This window comes from Taudactylus pleione, unplaced genomic scaffold, assembly GCF_031769625.1.
Source record: "Taudactylus pleione unplaced genomic scaffold, aTauple2 ptg000195l, whole genome shotgun sequence".
Lineage (NCBI taxonomy): Eukaryota > Metazoa > Chordata > Amphibia > Anura > Myobatrachidae > Taudactylus > Taudactylus pleione.
The window spans coordinates 4,790,097-4,809,457 of NW_028284597.1; the positions used below are offsets into that span (position 1 = coordinate 4,790,097).

The window sequence follows — 19,361 nt, forward strand, 5'->3', positions numbered from 1 at the left end:
CCGTTGACAGCTGACAATCTTGTCATGTTTGTGTGGTTGCGGTAAAACTCTACTGGCAAAACGTGAAATTTTGGAGATTTGGCGGCTGTTTTTGAAATTTGGTCCATCTTTATGACCAACCGCTGACTTGGGTTTTTCAGGCTGTATACAGTATGTGTCAGTTCGGTTTAAAAAAAAACCCAGTTTGAGCATCTTTAGTCCTTATTCACTACAATTAAGTACTTACAACTTAAGTACTGTGTTGCAACAATGTAGAAAGAAATAGCCGTACAGTTGAGGATGAAATGTTGCTTTTCAACCAAAAGTCAGCAGTAAATTAATTAAAATGTTTACATAGAGTATATTATTAGAAGTAATAGAGGGATATAAGTTAACAAAAAATAGTTCCTGATTCTACTTATTATTATACTTGTTTAATTAAGACTGCTAATGCACAACGCACTACAAGTATCAGGCATGTAAGGTACTCTAAGATCTTATTTTTCAACCCCGTGTGTTTTGTTCATCTACTGTATTATGGTTTATTTCCAGCCGTCTCTAATCTTAGTTTGTTGGGCTGCCCTCCTCGTTAGTTTAAAGCCCACAAAGCTTGCAGTATATGCGGAACAGACAGCAATTACTATCCCATAAATTCAAAGTCCATTGGGACTTGGCAGAGGTCTGGAACTGCATGGTTAAGCTTAGCGATAAAACATGCTCAGATATAAAAATGACCTGGTCAGATGTATATTGAAAATAATATGTTTGGCTCCTCCAGCGGCCGTTCTGGCTACATTTCTGTAATGCCCAAGCATTGTGTTGTTTTATTGCTTGGAGCGTAATCATTTGGGCTTTTTATAGAGCTCAGAAGCCGGAGTGTTTTACAGTTGTGAGGTCAGCTTTGTTTGCAGCATTTTGTGTTCTGTATGTGTGATTTTCACATTTATCAATACCAGTCTGCTTCATCTATACATAGTAGGGATTTAGAAGTCAAACTAAAATGACTGGGCTATTTAACATTGGTAGTAGCGGTCCGGCGGTAACTATAATTGTGTATTGCTGCATATTTATCACCGCAATTTACCATGCTGGGCCTCAACTGGGAATACCAGAGAAGATCCTGCTCCTTAGCGATTGTTTCTGTAACTACTGGTGAAGTTTAAAATGTTTTGTGCATGTTTATTGTAATATAACCCAGCACAGTGGCGTCCTTACCTTTGGTTGCACCCGGTGCGGGTGTACAAGAATGAGCAAAAATGGGGGCGGGGCCTTGGGACAAGAGGGCGTGGCCTCACATGTGGGAGCGGGGCCACTCACCTGAACCCTGGTTTTAGTGTCTCTGGGGGGTCCAGGAGGTGCGGGCTGCCCCCGGGGACTAGTGTACTTGTAGTGCTGGCTCCCTCACTGTGACAGGAGCCGAGTGCTGCACGTAATTCTACAGTGCAGCACCCGGCTCCTGTCACCAGAGGGGGAGTCTGCACTTAGGTGTCGCCCCTCGGCGGGTGACACCCGGGTGCGGTCCGCATCCCCCTTGTGATGCCACTGACCCAGCAGGAATACAGCGTCCAACTGCATTGGTGGCCAGCGACAGGTGTAGCTAAAGACATTTTACTGCTTGTTAAATTGACCCCAGCTCCCCAACCCAAAGGAGGCTATGGTGGTGTTAGTAAGCGGTGCAAGAGAAATCGCCTAACTTCTTGGTAAATGTGTGAAGCCTTCTTTTTTCCGCCAGTTTCACCAGAGATTAAGCTCATCACGGCTTCATAAGCAGACCCCTATGTTACTAACTGAGCCAAAAAAAACAAACCAAAGAAAATAAATAGAATGTTTGTTTTACGCTTTCAGTATTCTACACTTTTGTGGAATATTTTGTATAATTCAATTTTTTTTTACGGATCTTCTTAACTGTAATGAACCAAGGATTGCCGGCCCCACCAGTAAACACTGTTATAAAGTGAAATGACAGAAGCTGATTGGTTGGTACTTTGTCTCTTTCCACTTTACCTCTCTACAAAGTTTGATACATTTCACATATAGTATACTACAAATAAACAGTAACCTACAGTGTTGCCATAATGATTCTGTGTTATTATTATCAACACAAAATCATTAACAGAGGGAAATAAAGTGAGTTACCCTATGTTTTCTCTGTATAAAAAGGCTGAAAAGCATAATCTTGGGATGACCAGTTCATACTTCCCTAAGTAACCCTGACTTGGGATAAGTTGGATCATGCACCAGACTTGCACAGGTACCTGACCGATGCAGCAAGCCTTCCATTGTGCCAGGTGATGCCCTCATGTTGTAAAGGAGGGGTGGGGAACCTTTATTTCTGCTGAGGGCCATTTTGATATATAAAAAAGTATTCGCGGGACAGGGGCAGGCCACACCCATCCATGTGATGTCACAAGAGGGTGGGGCCACAATCTTCGGTGATTACTGCAATGCCCGGAGTATCCTGAGGATGCTTCGGGGAGCTGTAAGGGCAGCGGTGTGACCATCTGAAGCATCCTAAGGACGCTCCAGGCGGAACTGCTGCATAGATTCAGGCTGCTGGGTGCCAATCTAGGCACTCTGCTAACCAGATGAGGCTAGCAGGAAAAAGCTCAGAGGGCCAGACCAAATGATTCCAAGGGCCTTATACGGTTTTAAGCAGCAGCCTAAGGCGCTGGGATCTGGAGGGGGTGACCCAGTCACAGATGTACTTAATGCAGGTGGCGGCTGTGGCATTGATAAGACTCTGCTGAGGAGTTGGGATTTGGTGATGCAGGGCAGTAGGCTGAAGTTTTGCCTAGGAACTTCCCTACCAAAGAGTATATTCATGTTCCCAGGTGTATGCAGACCAGCAAGCATCCAGCTGCAAATAATCAGAAAGCACAGCTTAATGTTCTCATCGTATACACTATACACCTTATCACCCTGGAACAGAGCAGTTTAACTATATTCCTTCATTTTCAAATAAAACAGTGAGGCAACAATGTTACATGAAGTTGGCTCAAGACACAAATTATACCCTAAATTTATTCTTCAACAAAGGTAAAACAGTTAATTCTAGCACTCTGCCCCTGTCACAACCCATGCAGTTCCTCTTTCCTGCCTGGGGTGTCGCTCTGCTCTGGTGCTTCTAGCACACTCTGGTCTGTATCCCAGCAGTTTGTTGTATCAGCTGAGTGTGGTAGAAGCACCAGAGCAGAGAGCAACACCCCAGGCAGGAAAGAGGAACTGCACAGATTGTGACAGGTGCAGGGTACTAGGAACCTATTCCCGCCTATCCTGCTGATTTGTGTTATTTAGGAGTAAAAACTATGGTAATATAAGTTTTGTGTGTGATAGATTCTAGTTGGGGAACAGTCACCGCTCTGTAACTGTTCACTGTGCCCTACAATAGCCCCTCCATGAGTAAGGTTTGTCTTTCCATACATCAATGTGACAGCGTAATGTGTCCTTTTGCACTTCTGGTAATATGTTTAGATATCTGCTGTTTGTGTCTTGTCTCCTTAAAGGTATCATAAAGACAAATAAAGTTTTCATTGTTCTCATAGTGACAGGACATTTCCTGTTGGACAGTTTTTAGAAACAAGTTATCACAGGTGAAATTTTCTTAGCGTCTTGGCAACCACAGCTGGTTTCCATCAGGACAGTTTTGCCTGGAAAGCACCTGTATCCCCCACAATAAGAGCCGGTATAACCAAAGCAACATTCGCACTTCACCAGCGCCCTGCAACTTCCATTTGATCAGCGCTGCTGATTGGAGACCTTCTATAATGATAAATGCAGTTTAATATAACATACAAATGGCCATGTTATTTGGGTATACGTTCGGGAACCCAGCGGACGCAATGCCGACCGCCGGCTTCCCGACTGCTTAATCCCGGCGAGGGTTAAATGACAGGCATCTAAATCTAGACGCCTGTCATTTTACCGACGCCGGAGACCGGCGCCCGGCATCCCGATAGAAGGGATGCTGGGCGCAGGGCGCGGACAGCTGCGGGGGAGGGAGGGTTAGGTTTAGGGCTCCCGAAGGTACTTAGAGTTAGGCACATCCCCAAGAGGTTAGGGTCAGGCTAGGGGAAGGGGGGTGAGCATTAGGCACTCCCGGGGGGTAGGCTAGGGTTAGGCACCCCCCGGGGGACTTACGTGTAGATGGCGGAGAAGGGGAGGTTAGGGTTAGGCACCCTAGAGAAGGGTTAGGGGGTAGAATTAGGTTAGTTTATAGTTACTTACTTTAGGACGATCAGGATTTCCTCCTCTGTCGGGCTACCGCTACCAGGATTTGTGGCCGGCGGTAAATCATACCGAACCCGTTGTTTGGCATGATTACTCACAGTGAAGCTGATCCAACAGAGCGCCCTGTTTTGGTGGAAGCCGCTGATGTATATAGTACCACAAGCAGGGAAACAATGTTTATATGTTCACTTCCACAACATTTCAACATACTGTATGTGGAGGTGTTGGCGGCTGGTTATATATATTTTTTGGCTGCTTTATAACCACATGCTCATATATTACCTGGGGTGTGATATGCATTACCGCCGGCAGCATGGTTCAAATCCCGACAGCGGCTGCCCGACAAAGGAGGAAATCCCGATCGTCCTAAAGGTAAGTATGAACTAATCTAATTCTCCACCCTAACCCTCCTTTAGGGTGCCTAACCCTAACCTCCCCCCCTGTGCCTAACCCTAACCCCCCCTTCCCTCTGCCTAAACCTAAGTCCCTCGGGGGGGTGCCTAACCCTAACCCTCCCTCCCCCTAGTCTAACCCTCCCTCCCCCTAAGCTAACCCTAACCCTCCCTCCCCCTAGCCTAAACCTAACCCTCCCTCCCCCTAGCCAAGCCCTAACCTCCCAAGGGTTGTCCAACCCCAAGTCTCCCCCAGAGCCCTAAACCTAACCCTCCCCTCCCCGCGGCTGTCCGGCAGCACTTCGATCGGGATGCCATGCACCGGTCTCCTGGCGTTGGTAAAATGACAGGCGTCTAGATTTAGACGCCTGTCATTCAACCTCGCCGGGATTAAGCAGTCTGGAAGCCGGCGGTCGGCATTTAGACCGCTTCCAGACTACATCCCATTACCTGATATTCTAGAATTATTTATACTTCTATATTGTCATTTATGTAATTTGTCTTATGTTTTAATTATGTGTATTTTATACATGGCCATTTGTATGTTATATTAAACTGCATTTATCATTATAGAAGGTCTCCAATCAGCAGCGCTTTTTATTATTATTCCTCTTTTTTTTGGGGGGGGGGGGGGGGTTTCTCACTGGTAAGAGGTGTGGCCATTACCTCTAATAAGTAGCTGCAGCGCAGATTGGGTAATAAGTTTGACATTTCCTAATTCTGTTCAGGCGCCTAAGTGTGTGTGTTTTGGTGTTCGGTCTGCCTTCCTTTTGATCAGCATTGCTTTTTGGTAATCTGATTTCAGCAGACCAAAAAGAAACCGCTGGTTAATGTCCCTTGAGTATTATAAAATGCACCTTTTCTTTGGATACTATGAAACTTATTCTCTCCCCTTCCCATTAAAATGTCACAATGCCCAACCTGGTAACTGAAGTTACAGTGACTCTTACTGCCCAAAAAGGGCATGACATTGTGACAGTGTGACTTTAAGGCAGGAGTGGGCAATAAGCAGCCCTCCAGCTGTTGAACTACAAATCCCATCATGCCTTGCAACAGAATAGCATGGCCAAATAGCAAAACTGTGGCAGGGCATGCTGGGATGTGTAGAGTTCTACAAGAGCTGTTGGGCCCCTTACTCTAAGGGGTATATTTACTAAAGTGCAGATTTTTAGAAGTGGAGATGTTACCCATAGCAACCAATCAGATTATACTTATTTATCTATCACCTTCTAGACCAGTGATTCCCCACTTCGGCCCTCAAGGCACACTAACAGTTCTGGTTTTAGTGATATCCATGTTTGTGCACAGATGGTTAAATCAAAATAACTGAGGTACTAATTAAGACCTCTATTTACTACAATCCGCATTTAGAATGCAGATTGTAGTGTGATATTACCGTCTAAATTCGCATTACGAATTCAGGTAGTATTACAGGGATTTACTGAAAATCCCTTGCAGGAACAGAGCGTGCGATAAAGCTCTGTCCCTGAGAATCTCCTCCGCACACTTATTTTCGAAAAAAAGACCGTGACAAGTGCCCGTGCATGCGCCGACCGCCCACCGTTAAGCTCTGCCCCCGTTGCTAAGCCCCGCCCCCACAATTGCGACCCCCCCTCACTTAATTGTACTTACCTGCAGTGATCGGGGCTCCAGTGATGTCCTCCATAGCTCTGGTCAGCTGACATTCCATCCTGCACTGGGACCCGGTCACCTGATGACCGGGTCCCAGTGCAGGATGGGAGACCAGCTGACCGGAGGGAGGAGATCACCGGAGCCCCGATCACCGGTCCCTGGACTAAGGTAAGTTTTTTTATTACTATTTTGTTTTTCTTATTTTTTTGCAGTGTATCAGCGTGTGGTCTGTTTAGGCCACACAGCTGATCACTGGGTCCGGCTCTGGGCTCTGCTCTGCCTGTTAGAGCGGAGCAGGAGTCCGGTAACCTGGGGAGACCCTGGATAATGCCACCTCCAGGTGACGTTATTATCACAGGGCTTCCCCCAGTATTTTTTTTACAATTTATTTTTAGTAACTACCAGGAAGATCGCATTTTCCAATTACAATGATGGGAAATACGATCTGATTACTAAAAATAGGTGATAATTAGGGGTTGGAGTAGAATTTTACAAATTCTACTAAAATTGCCCTGTAGTAACTTTAGGTGAAACTAAAATAAAACATCCTTTTTCACTTTACTTTAGTAAAAATAATGATAATAAATAGAGCCCTAAGTCACTTGTGCTCAAGTACGGCTATCCCCAAAACCTGGACTGTTAGTGTGCCTTGAGGACCGTTGGGAACCCCTGTTCTAGACGATAATAGCTAGAATCTGATTGGTTGCTATGGGCAACTTCTCCACTTCTAAAAACCTGCACTCTAGTAAATAAACCCCAAAGTGGACAAACGTAATCCTGCAGGCCAAATAAGGACCCAAAAAGCAACCATTAATATATGATACATTTACTTTGAAGAACATAGATGATCACTATTGTGTTACTCAGCTGACATATCTAATGCATACATGCCTACCCTCCAGGTTTTCGCGGGAGGCTTCCGATTTTTCGGGTAACCCCCCCCGCACCCCCGGAAGGGTAGGCACTTCTTCCACATTCTGCCCACTTCCTAGTGAAGTGGGGAGAATTTCCGCAGCAATTGCGGGTCCCCGTGTAGGGGGCGTGGCTTAATGACGCAAACCGTCAGGCCCCGCCCCCGTCACAACTCGCTTACTTCTCCTCCCCCGGACATCTCCAGGCGAGGAGAAATTTAAGGTAGGCAACTATGATCTAATGTTTATACTGGAAAGACTCAGATTCATCGGTCCCGCTCGTCATTTTGTGCTGGGTGAGGGATCTCCCTTTTGCATCACTTTTGCTTGGGTTGGTAGAAGATGAGCCAGTACAAACATACTAAACTGGTGTTTTACTTTTTAAGTGTGTTCTGCCTAAAATACCAGATAGAAGCTTCCGCATAAAGATATATGCAGCAGGGGTACAGGCATCAGGTCGAAAAGACAACCATCTTGAAATAATCATTGGTGTGGTGTAGTGGTGTTTGGCAAGGTGGTATAAGTCAGTTGCACAGAGTCACAGTTCACACTTTGCATTGTTACGTTTTTATATCACATAGTGATAATGGCTGGGATGCATCAAGAAGGGCATCCCGACACTGATCACCTGCATAGCAGAGTTTATTAACGCCATAGGCATGTTGATTTAAGCAAATTACAGCTGTCCCGATAAAAGCTGTGCTTGGCAATCTGAGAGCTTTATGACCTGGGAGTCCCTCTGTACATGTACAGGAGGCCCAGGGAAAGATCCTATTGGATCCCTCTTGGTACAACTCAGAAGAGAAGCTCATAGGCTTCTATTAGGCAACGCCCTCTAAGCGTATGTCTACATTACGTTGCGCAGATGAGGCACGACCGGCAACTCGGGTAAGTTGCCGACCACGCCCCCTTTGCACGACTAAACGATGTCATGTGTGCGACGTCATGCACCCAGGGAGTGGGCCTGGCACAGGACTCCTTATCGGCTGCATATACTGTGCATGGTGCCAGCCTGGAGTGTCCACAGGACACACTGCGGGTGCTGCAGCAGCAATCCTGGCACCCTGCTAGCCAGGAGCATGGACCTGTTCTGTATCGTATGCATGCACTTATGTGATGAAAAACTCTAGCTGATTATATGAATACATGGCTGAAAAACACAGGCAGGTTGTGCAATATTGTAAACATTCAAGTGGGCATTATTAAGCCAATAACAATGTGTAAGATGAACTTTTGGAAAGCATGTTCATTGCAATGTCTTAAAATGTTGGTATATTACTAGTAGACGTGCGTGAAATTTTCTCCTCTTAATCATTCTCAGAAATAGTTTATGTAGCCCACAAGAAGTCGTGTTTACTGGGGGACTTTAGTGTTTTTACAGCTTTATAGACTCTCTAATGTACTCCGCTAACATGAACTCTGCAAGACATGTTTCTATCCAGCTTTTTACACAGTACTGTGAATTCATAGCAGGGGATCCAGGTGCGTTTCATCTTCTCCTGCCCCTAGCCATGTCTCCATCTGGCAGTGTTTAGTTGTTGGGCTTTCTGTTATTTGTGCAGGGAAGTCAGTACTAGACTGGTTTCCCCAGGTGCTGGTCTTCACAGGGGATTCATCCCATTCCGTCATCTTACCTGAAGGTCCTGGCAACAGCTGTATCTCGTCGGTCAGACCTGTGAGCTCACCTAAACCTACAGAACTACAAGTCTGATTTACAAGCAAATGCCTTTAGTTATTAGTTTTGTTTTATTCCCAGAGTTCATTACATCACTCATCATGTGCTGGAGTTTGGGTCAGTTTCTATAAGGAAAGTTTTATAAGATACTTGCCTATGCTACTGGCATGTTTGGCAGGCTCCCGTAATTTGAGTAGATCTCATGGAATCCTAGGAGAGTAGGCCCCCTCCAATATACCACATTTCTTTCTAGGAAAGAGGGAGGGACCTGATGTTTGAAATTTGCATAATCCTGACCCCACCCCCACACCATGCTGCACTATGATGAAAACCATGTGATTGCATAATGTGGTCGGCCAATCATGATGCAAATCACATCATCACGCCCCCAATTCTTAGTTCTTGCACTTCCCCTCTATTATCTCCTGAGTAAATCAACTTCACGCCTACGTTTCATAGCTGGAGTGCAAATTACACTGGTTACTCGATGCGATGCACCTCACACCGTAATCTTCTGACCTCATCACTGGCGTCACATCACACTCCCTGCACCCATATAATTACACTTACCTCTCCAGAGTCCCACACGGCAGCAGAAATCATAGGGAAAATTAGTGCAATTTTTTCAGAGAGTAGCACATGTACAGTAGAGACATCTGCGGGAACATATGCACATTGTCTACTGCGCTGCAGGGAGGAGGGGACCTTTGTTTGTGGGCCGGTGCTACCCCAAGCAAACTTAGGCATTTGCCTAAGAGCGCCGGTCGGTAGTGTGCACAGCACAAAAGTGCAGTCCGTACTACACTATTACTATAATAAACACACAGCCGCCGGCGCCGGCAGCTGTGTGTTTGTATTAGCAGCCGATGAGAGTCAGTCAGACTCTTATCGGCTGCTGTGCCCACTGCGGGGGAGCCGGGCTTCCAGCTCTCGCAGTGAGTGATGGGAGAGACGTCATGACGTCTCTCCCATCATGCAGAGCGGACCGGAACGGGAGGACGCCGGACGGAGGAGCAGATGCCGGAGCGTGGATTAAGGTAAGTGGAGTATTTTTTTTTTCTTCGTGCGTGTTTGTGTGTGTCTGGCCTGGGGGGTATGGGGGCTACTAATACTACTACTAAGGGCACTGCTTGGGGGGACTACTACTAAGGGCACTGCTTGGGGGGACTACTACTAAGGGCACTGCTGGGGGGGACTACTGCTACTAAGGGCACTACTGGGGGGGCTACTACTACTGAGGGCACTGCTGGGGGGGGGCTACTGCTACTAAGGGCACTGCTGGGGGGGACTACTGCTACTAAGGGCACTACTGGGGGGGGCTACTACTACTGAGGGCACTGCTGGGGGGGGACTACTACTATAAGGGCACTGCTGGTGGGGACTACTACTACTAAGGGCACTGCTGGGGGAAGAACTACTACTAAGGGCACTGCTGGGGGGAGGGACTACTACTACTAAGGGCACTGCTGGGGGCGGGGCGACCACTACTACTAAGGGCACTGCTGGGGGGCACTACTACTACTAAGGGCACTGCTGGGGGGGGATGACTACTACTGGGGGCACTGCTGGGGGGACTACTACTACTAGGGGCACTGCACTGGTGGGACCACTACTGGGGGCACTGCATATGGAGGGATTACTGCTGGGAGGACTACTACTAGAGGCTGCTACTGGGGGGATTACTAATGGGGGCATTGCTGGGGGGGAGACTACTACTAGGAGCACTGCATCGGGGGGACCACTACTGGGGGCACTGCAAAGGGATGGTTACTACTGGGGGCACTAAATAAAGGTCATTGCATAGGTGGGGGACTACTGGGGGCACTGCATGGGGGGACCACTACTGCCGGCACTACTGGGGCACTGTATAAAGGCTTGTGTAGCTATAGAGGGGGGGGGGGGCGTAAGGCTGAAGAAATGCCTAGGGTGCCAAGAAACCTTGCACTGGCCCTGGATTGGCACCTGCAGCCAGTATCTATGCGGCAGGATGCGCATTGGGCATGCACCCTTCCCATACTTGCCTACCCTCCCGATTTGTCTGGGAGCTTCCCAAAAATCGGATGCCGCCCCAACCCCCCCCCCGGTAAGGCCTGGCGCTGACGACCACTACGGACCCCCCCTTCCCCCCATAGTTACTACAGAAACCCCTGCAGCGGGGTTGGCCGATGACGTAATTCACACTGAAATAAGTCATAATGACCCCCGCCCCCTGCTTCACAATGTCGGTAATCTCGGCATTGTGTAGCGAGGGCCGGGTCAAAATTATGCGATTGCATGACCCCCACACTACCTGCAAATGCCGGGTAATATATCTGGCTGCGCCCACCCCCCCCCCATGCCGGCCACGCCCCCCTACTCTGCCGACCTGGCTGCTCCCTCCTAGAGGGGTCAGCCAGAATGTCAGCAAGCATGACCCTACCATCTTTACAACTGCTCAGCTTGTCCATAGGACGCCCTAGGCAGAGCTGCACTTCTGGGTGCCTCTGGCCCCGCCCCCTATGTGTGACATCATGATGTCATGTGCATAGGGGGCAGATGATGCTGTATTTTACTTATGATATTCCATTCAAAATGTACTGCAAACGGTCACAGATAATATTATAATTAGCTAGCCAATGCTAAAGCACGTGATTTGTCATTATCAAATATTTACTTTTTTTTTTTTTTGCCTCTGCAGCGTGTGATAACTGAACCTTTACGCGTTAACTGCCAGCTCGCTAAGCAATTTGGTTTGTAAATGGAATCATTTTCTTGTATAGATTTCTGTTAGCCAGTGCGTTGCATTTGACTTCATCGATTGCACAGGACGGATCTTTCAGGAAAGAAGGCACCTTGGGAGAGACCTCTAGTGTGTGGACTGAACTGCAAAACGTTCTAGCCATCTATTATTTTTCTTCAGCCCATAAAACTTGCGGTGATATGTATCTCCTGAACCTAGCCCTTGACTTCAAAACCCAGCCAACCCAAAAAAAAAAAAAAAAAATTATATATATATATATATATATATATATATATATAAAAAAAAAATCACCATATGACCCCCAGCATACAGCAATATATCATAATTATAATTCCCTGTCTTTTGTATCAAGATCTCTCTTCCACTTTTTTTTTGATTACCGTATTACTATTTTTTTTCTTTTTAAATCTCCTTGCACCATCTGGTTGGTGTCAAACAAAAGGACAAACCTAGCCCTGTGATTATCGCATGCAGCCCACCTCGATCTATTGCAGCTGGGGAACGCTGAACTTTTTAGAGGTTAAATACTGATTTTCTTTACCACGTAATTTTCCCTGCTCTCAGAAAATAAAATATCTATATCTTGTTTAATCGCCCATGTTGCTGTGTGTCTTTTTTTTTTTTTTTACTGTGCGCTTTCATCTTTTTTTTTATTTTGATCAAATTGATATTGGAATTGATTGTTTATGTAGTCGTTCATTTAAGCCTGTTTTCTTGCCCCCCCCCCTCCTGCCTCCCCCTCCTTTCGATCATTGCAGGAGCAAATAAATATATTACAATAAACGGCGAGATGTATGGTACAGTATAACAATGATAAATGGTGTTGTGTGTAATTTTTCTACCATTAACATAAAGTAATATAAACTGAAGGACACTAGACTATTGAGAACGTTAGTAACTAATGTTCCGTATCAGATGTGGACAATGTCAGGACTGAATACAGATTAGGCAGTGTCCTTTTTCTCCCTGGGGGAATTAAACTTTGAGACACCAGTAGCTGCCAATGGTTTTACTGCATTTTGTTGGTGCCTTGCGATGCTCTTTTTTTTTCCGTAATGCTTTATTTTATTTATTTTATTTCCCGCTCTATTAATTCCGAAGCCTTAAATGACAATGTGAGTAAAACGCACTTCCAGTGGGACGCATTCCTGCGTATGTTTTCTCGGACGTACAATACCCATTCAGCCCCTTTGGTCACAATAACTGTTTAAAAATCGTCCAGATTGCCTGTATTTCGTAATTGACCAGAGCGTGTTCTCGTTACAGAAGATTAGATGAGCAGTTAAGGAGAGACGAGTAGGGAGTCTAACTCACTGTGGCTTTCAGGCTTCAGCGGGTACGGTGGAAGAAGCGTCTGGCACTTCTCTGCAAAATGCAAGAAATTGCTCTGCATGCACAGTACATGGAGATCTGTCAGCTTTCAGCAGCACCCCCAAACAAATCTTCAATTATTTTAAATGATTATAATTAAAATGTTTAAAGCAAATCCATGCTTGTCTGCTTTTACATTGTCTGGGAACTTTCATCAAAGGGAAGTACAATTGATCTGTGTATGTGTGGGGAGGGGAGACGGGTGACCAGACTTGGTGCTCATCACCGGGAGGCGATCCCTGCGGTATAACGCCGTGAATTGTCGGTTTGTGAAGGGGTGTCAGAGCCAAGATGACACCGTTGCCTGAATCACGTAATTGCACCACCCCTCCCTCCGGGGGTCCTTGTGACTCTCCAGTAAGTTGGGAATAACCTGGTCGTTCCATTATTAGTTAAACAGGGTTTTTTTGGGAGGTTGGTTGGAATTCACTAAATTGATACTGCATACACTACTACTGTCCCGGAATGTCTGGAAGACCCATGTACCGTATTTAGAGGAGTTTTCCTGCACACTTAAGAGAGAAGACCACCCTCCTGGATCAAATTCACTAGGGAAGCTATCCAAAGCGTACAGCTTCATCATGGACCCTAGTTCTAGCACCCTGCACCTGTCACAACCTGTGCAGTTCCTCTATCCTGCCTGGGGTGTCACTCCCTCCTTTGTATCTCAGCAGTTGGTTGCATCAGCTGAGTGTGCTAGAAGCACCAGAGCAAAACGCAACACCTCAGACAGGAAAGAGGAACTGCGCGAGTTTTGACAGGTGCAGACCCACCTCTGGCTGCCTGATAGTGCACTTATCCCTTGCTCCTCTGGTCCATGATCTCCCAGAGGCAGGAAGGAGCAGCCAGATCGGCAGGACAGGGGGCTTGGCCGGCAATAGGGGGCATGGCCGGACGAGCAGATTGTTTTGCGGGCGTGACAGAGGGCGGGACCACACCATTGCATAATTTTAGCCCCGCCCACGCTACACGATGCTAAAAAAATGGCATTGTGAAGCAGGGGGCGGGGCCAAAGTGACGCAATTCAGCGGGAATCACGTCAGCGCCCCCCCCCCCCCCACTGCGGGGTTTAACAGGTATTGGTGGGGGGGATGGGCCGGGGGGGATCAGCAGCAGGCGGGAGGCTTGCCTGCCTTTCCGGAGGGGCGGGAGCTGCACCCGTTTATCGGGAGGCTCCCGCCCGAATCGGGAGGGTAGGCAAGCCTGCCCAGAGGGAAGATCCAGAAAGTGGGCAAGTTATGGGGGTTACTATTACATGCTCAGGATAGAGGACAACATAAAATGTTTGAAATATTTAAATAGAGGTTAACCAGTAGGACAGCAATACTTAAATAAAAAGTACAGATGAAGTACAAAGTTGATTTGGATGTTTAAAAGCTTATATCAGAGGTAGCCAACCTATGGTTCTCTTCTCCAGCTGTTGTGGAACTATAAGTCACAGGATGGCAGGTAATGCTGAGTCGGAAGTCTAGAACATCTTTAGGGCCTCAGGAGGACAGTCTGGACTGGATAATGAGTTCTATTGTAGGACATCAACTGCCACCTCTTTAATTGGAGTGTATTGAAAACATCAGTGGTATTGTTATATCAGTTATTCCAATAAGAAAGACATTAATTAGGTATGCACAGGACCTGCCTACAAATCTTTACTGAAGCAGTTTTATAGATTGGTTTAAGGGACAACAAAGATTATTCCTTTAAGGATTTTTGCTTCTAGCCTTTGTATTCTTAAAGGTAAAAAGAAAATAGAATTGTTGACACGTTGCCTTGAGTGCTAAGTACGGTGTCTCCATGCTTTGTTCTGCACCTATACATGCTTAGTAAAATGTATTATGTATGTATATTGTTTTATTATTATTATTATTATTATTATTCTCATAGATCTGTGTTTTCTGTTTCTATGCATTTTTATGGTGGCTGTTATCATAGGAGTCAATTTTTTTGGAAATGATCAGGCGCTCATGTTATCCCACCTCTCATACCACTGAAACACGCAGGGCATACTGTAGGCATGGATAGTGTTTAGCAAAATGTTGGGGTGCTCAATCAATCACAAAGATGGCTCGTATGGCTGGTACAGTATATTTATAGGTTAGCCAGATATACCTATGTGCATATTTACTGACAATATGTGGCCACCTTCTAGGAGATCCGGGAAGGTCAGGTCAAGTGGGAAGTTTGGAGGGCATAACAATGTGATATTTATCATTGCCGCCCTGCCTCATGCTGCCACCCCAAGTGGTGTGAATCACGGCATCAGTGATTGGGGCTGACCAATGCGAATCATCTGCGAATTGCATCATCAAGCCACTGGACTGGCCACTTCACTGCGGAAGAAAGTGGGGTACAGGAGGTTGGTCTACTCTTACCAAAATTTGTGTGCCTCATGGAGAGAAAAATGGTGTCCATGTGCATTGCACTTTAAAGAATAAGTGCTATATTTATGTAAAGCTAGATCTCCACTCTATCAAGGCATATCCCCTAACCATCCCAAATTTGATGGAAGTGTCCCATTTTGAGGGAACTGTCATTCTATCCCGCAATTGGGCGATATATTCCCTATTCCCCTGGTCTGACATTGAGCTTTCCTTCCGTGTGTCTGAATTTGGCTCCTGGTTTTTCTGTTTCATTTCCTTGGTCTGTTGTATGTCCTGGGCAAACCAAGTATTGAAAAGTTCCCCTTTTTAAAAGGGAAATTTGGGCAGCTACAGGTGTTTTGCAATTTTATTGCTTAACCCTATACCTGCCTACCTTTTGGAACGTCCCCCTTGTAAATCCCATTGTGTAGGCCCAAGGAATGTGAAGATGAATCACACCCCCAGACAGGGGCGTATCTACAATGGGTGCGGGGGGTCCGGGGGGGCCCCGCTTCGCACACCCTGCATTCATAATAATACTTACCATGCTCTAGTGCCCAGAGTCTATAACTCCGGCGCTGGCCGCGCACAGCTCAGTGCGCTGCCGCCAGGCGGAGAGGAGGGGGCCCGTGTCGGAGACTGCACACGGGCCCCCTCCTCTCTAGAAACGCCCCTGCCTGCCCCCAGGTGCAGTGTTGGAGCGGCCCCATCCATTTCTCTAGAAAGAGAAGCACAGTCGGCAGGGGCGCCCAGAGGGGGCGGGAGCGGGTACAGATTGCCCGGGCTTCCTGAGGGGCCCGGCGGGGGCCCGGCTCCGGCACCGCTCCCCACCCTCCTCTCTCCCTTACAGCAGCCCAGTACACAGCGTGTGCTGAGCTGCAATGGGAGACTGCTCTGAGCAGCAGCCACAGCAGTCTCCTTTACCTGTGGGGGAGGAGCGATCACACTGATCACGCCTCCCCTGGCTTTGCGCTGGGCTGAGGAGCTTACAGCGCCCCCCTCCCCGGCGCGCAGCTGCAAAACTTTTGTTTTGCTGGAGCGGGCGTGTCCACGCCTTCTGCAATTAGACCACACCCCCTCTGTACCTGGGCCCGCCGCGGCTCTCTACGGCCCTGACAGTTGGGAGCCTCCCGGACATTTTGGGAAAGCTGACAATATGCTGCACTAGTTATTTTACATCTTGGCCTTTATACTTTTCTGCATTCATGTACCCTGGGTATTACATCACTTATGTTTTCTAAATTACTTGATGGGACCTATTTAAAAACTTTAAATTGCAGCACAATAAGTATAGTTCTTTAAGAAGTCCATATGAGATGCTCAGGACAGGGGAATAGTGACTTGCAAGCCAGGCACATATAGAGACGCCCTGGGTACGATGTGTTTGTCTTTATTCATACATTTTATATCTCCCTTGGAAATAGGAGAGAGTATGAGTAGTGCAATTATAAAGTGTATTGGAATGTGGTAATGGATGTGATTGTAATGACCCCCAACATGTATGTCATTCCGAGAACAAGTTCATCTTAACATGAAACAAGTTGCTTCTGCTTACCGTCATAGTCCTGTAATATCCTGATTATGCTACAATACATCCTGAATATTTTACCATAATACTTTGCTTTGTATTATTATTACTAAAAGAATAGTGTTTACATAAGAAGGTATAAATTCTTGTAACAAAGCTGAGCTGGGAAAGATATAATCTAGAACATACAATGCCATACAGACAAACATGCCATACCTCCCAACATTGGATGTAGTTAACAGACCGGTGGATGCAATGCCACCGGTCTAAGTCCCGACTGGACCTGCCTGACAAGGGACTTAAGATAGGCATCGAAATGCTGACGCCTATCTTAATCCCAACGCCGGAAGACCAACCCCTGCCACCCCGAATATCCGCTGACGGGTAAGTATAACACTTAGCTCGGGGATTGGGGGGATAGGTTTAGTGACACCGGGGGGACTTAGGGTTAGATACCCCCCCGGGGAAGGTTAGGGTTGGACTAGGGGAAGGGGGGGTTAGGGATAGGCACTGGGGGGAGGTTAGGGTTAGGCACCCCCTGGGAGGGTTAGGTTTGGGGTGCGGGGAGAGGGGGTTAGGTTTAGGCACCCCTGGGGGGGGAGGTTAGGGTTAGGCACTAGAAAGGGAGGTTAGGGTTAGGCACCTTTAAAGGAGGGTTAGGGTACTTACCAACACCCGTCGGGGTCTCTCACTGTCAGACTTCACTGTCAGGTTTTTAACCGGCGGCTGTTGAGCCACCGGTATTTCAATCCCATTCCTCCCAACATTGGTCTTCTCCAAAATAGGACAAAGGGGGCGTGGATGCACCAATTGGGGGCATGTCTAGCACTTCAGAAGTGCTTTCCTGCAAATACCATGGTCATTGGAGGTCATACCCCTGGGAGGGAGTCTAGCATTGTAACAGCAGAACAGTACCCTGAAATCAAGTCTGTCTTCACTAAATTGGGACAGCTGGGAGGGATAACATTCTTAGGGGCATATCCAATTAGGCAATTCAGTTAGCAGCCAATAACCCGCGGGTTAACTAACAGATGGTGCACTTTCCTCTTAGTCTCAGGAGCTGCTAGAAAATTCTGCGTAAAAATCACCTCTGGTATTATCGTGTGGGGAAACCCATTTGTTTCAGCATTTTACGCAGAATTATTGGGTTACTGCCTCCTGTAGATGACACTATGCTTTTTAATTCCATTCATTGAGATTGGCATATATAATACAATCATACTGGCAGGTTTTATTGAATTCTGACAAAATGAACCCTAGTGTATGTGTGATCACTTGTACAGTATGTTAGGGAATGTAGACTACAGGTATTAGCTCAAATGGAACAGGGACTGATGTGTATTCTCTCTGTTCAGCGCTTCAGAAATTTGTTTCCCTATATAAATAAATTATTCTAATAAACGAATACAAAATATATCACAGAACAAAGGTTACTATGGGCCCCATTTCTAACTCATTTAGCACTTGCTAAAGGGATTCTGTCCTCCTTTCAATATCTAACAAACAGCGGTGAACTAAGATTATACTGTATACATTATACTGTATCGCTTACACCATCATTGCTGAGTCACCGCCGAGTAAAAGTGGCATGTGCATGACACAGAAGCCCATTCGCTGGCAGCTAGGAGCTGATTGGCTGGTACCTTATCCCCATTCACTTTATCTCCTAACACAGCTTAGTAAATAGACCCCCTGTATCTGTTGCGGCCCCTCTGTCATATATTCAGGGAATACTAAATATTTGTGGTTACCCCCTAAAAATGGGTGTTAGCAGGGAATAAGCTGCAAATATTTATTGATAAATGGACCCTTGATTTATTTTTTTTGATAAATAATGACAGATATTTTTTTTATATTCCTGCGATACAAAGCAATAAAAAGCCTGATCACTGCAATGGGGACAATAAACATACAGAATAACAAATAAGCCCACCAAAGAATTTATAATCTTTATAAACCTTTACTTGTGTGATGCAGTGTTCTTCTACACCTCCTCCGTCAGTTCTCGTAATAAGATTTTGCTGTCACATTGCACACACTCTCCCTGTGCTCTGTTGCTTTTAAGGGTAAAGCTTTTTATCTAATTCAGATAAGTTTTTAGCTCAGCCTGAAAGTCCATTCTGTTTATTTATGCCACAACAAAAATGTCAAAACATAGCACGTCGGTCTCGTATCATTTGCTGTGCAGAGCCGTAAACTCCAACACGCCATCGTTAATTAAACCACCTCACTGTGCAACTCCATGCATTCATCTGGGCTGATACAACATTAGGATAAAATACACCACAATTTTAAGTGTTTAATGTAGCACCTCCGGTGTACACTGCCCCTCCTCTGCGTACTTTCTGCAGAATACATTGCACCCTCCATCATAAATTCCCGGGCCTGACACTGTCTAAGTCTGCTGCTCCTTTGGCCTCAATTTCAGCGAGATGGGCTATTGAAAACTCATTACAAGCTGCTTAGACTCTGACTTTGACTCTCGCTCGACAGCGAACAAAAATTAACAGCTCTTCCAAGTAGCTATAAAAAAAAATAAAAAAAAAATA

General features: G+C 46.3%; 1 protein-coding gene across 6 annotated transcripts in view; it reads left to right on the top strand.

Annotated features, from left to right (window-relative positions):
- The window catches only part of WWOX (WW domain containing oxidoreductase), a 1,100,068-nt gene that overhangs the window by 635,557 nt on the left and 445,150 nt on the right, over positions 1-19,361 (top strand). Inside the window, exon 10 of one of the 6 annotated variants that reach the window (XM_088476821.1) lies at positions 12,823-12,904. The exons of the other annotated variants lie outside the window; for them this stretch is intronic. Within the exon in view, the coding sequence (XP_088332947.1) occupies positions 12,823-12,834 (12 nt within the window). The 3' untranslated portion in view covers positions 12,835-12,904. Of the gene's footprint in view, positions 1-12,822; positions 12,905-19,361 lie in introns of those variants that run through there. 6 annotated transcript variants of the gene reach the window in all.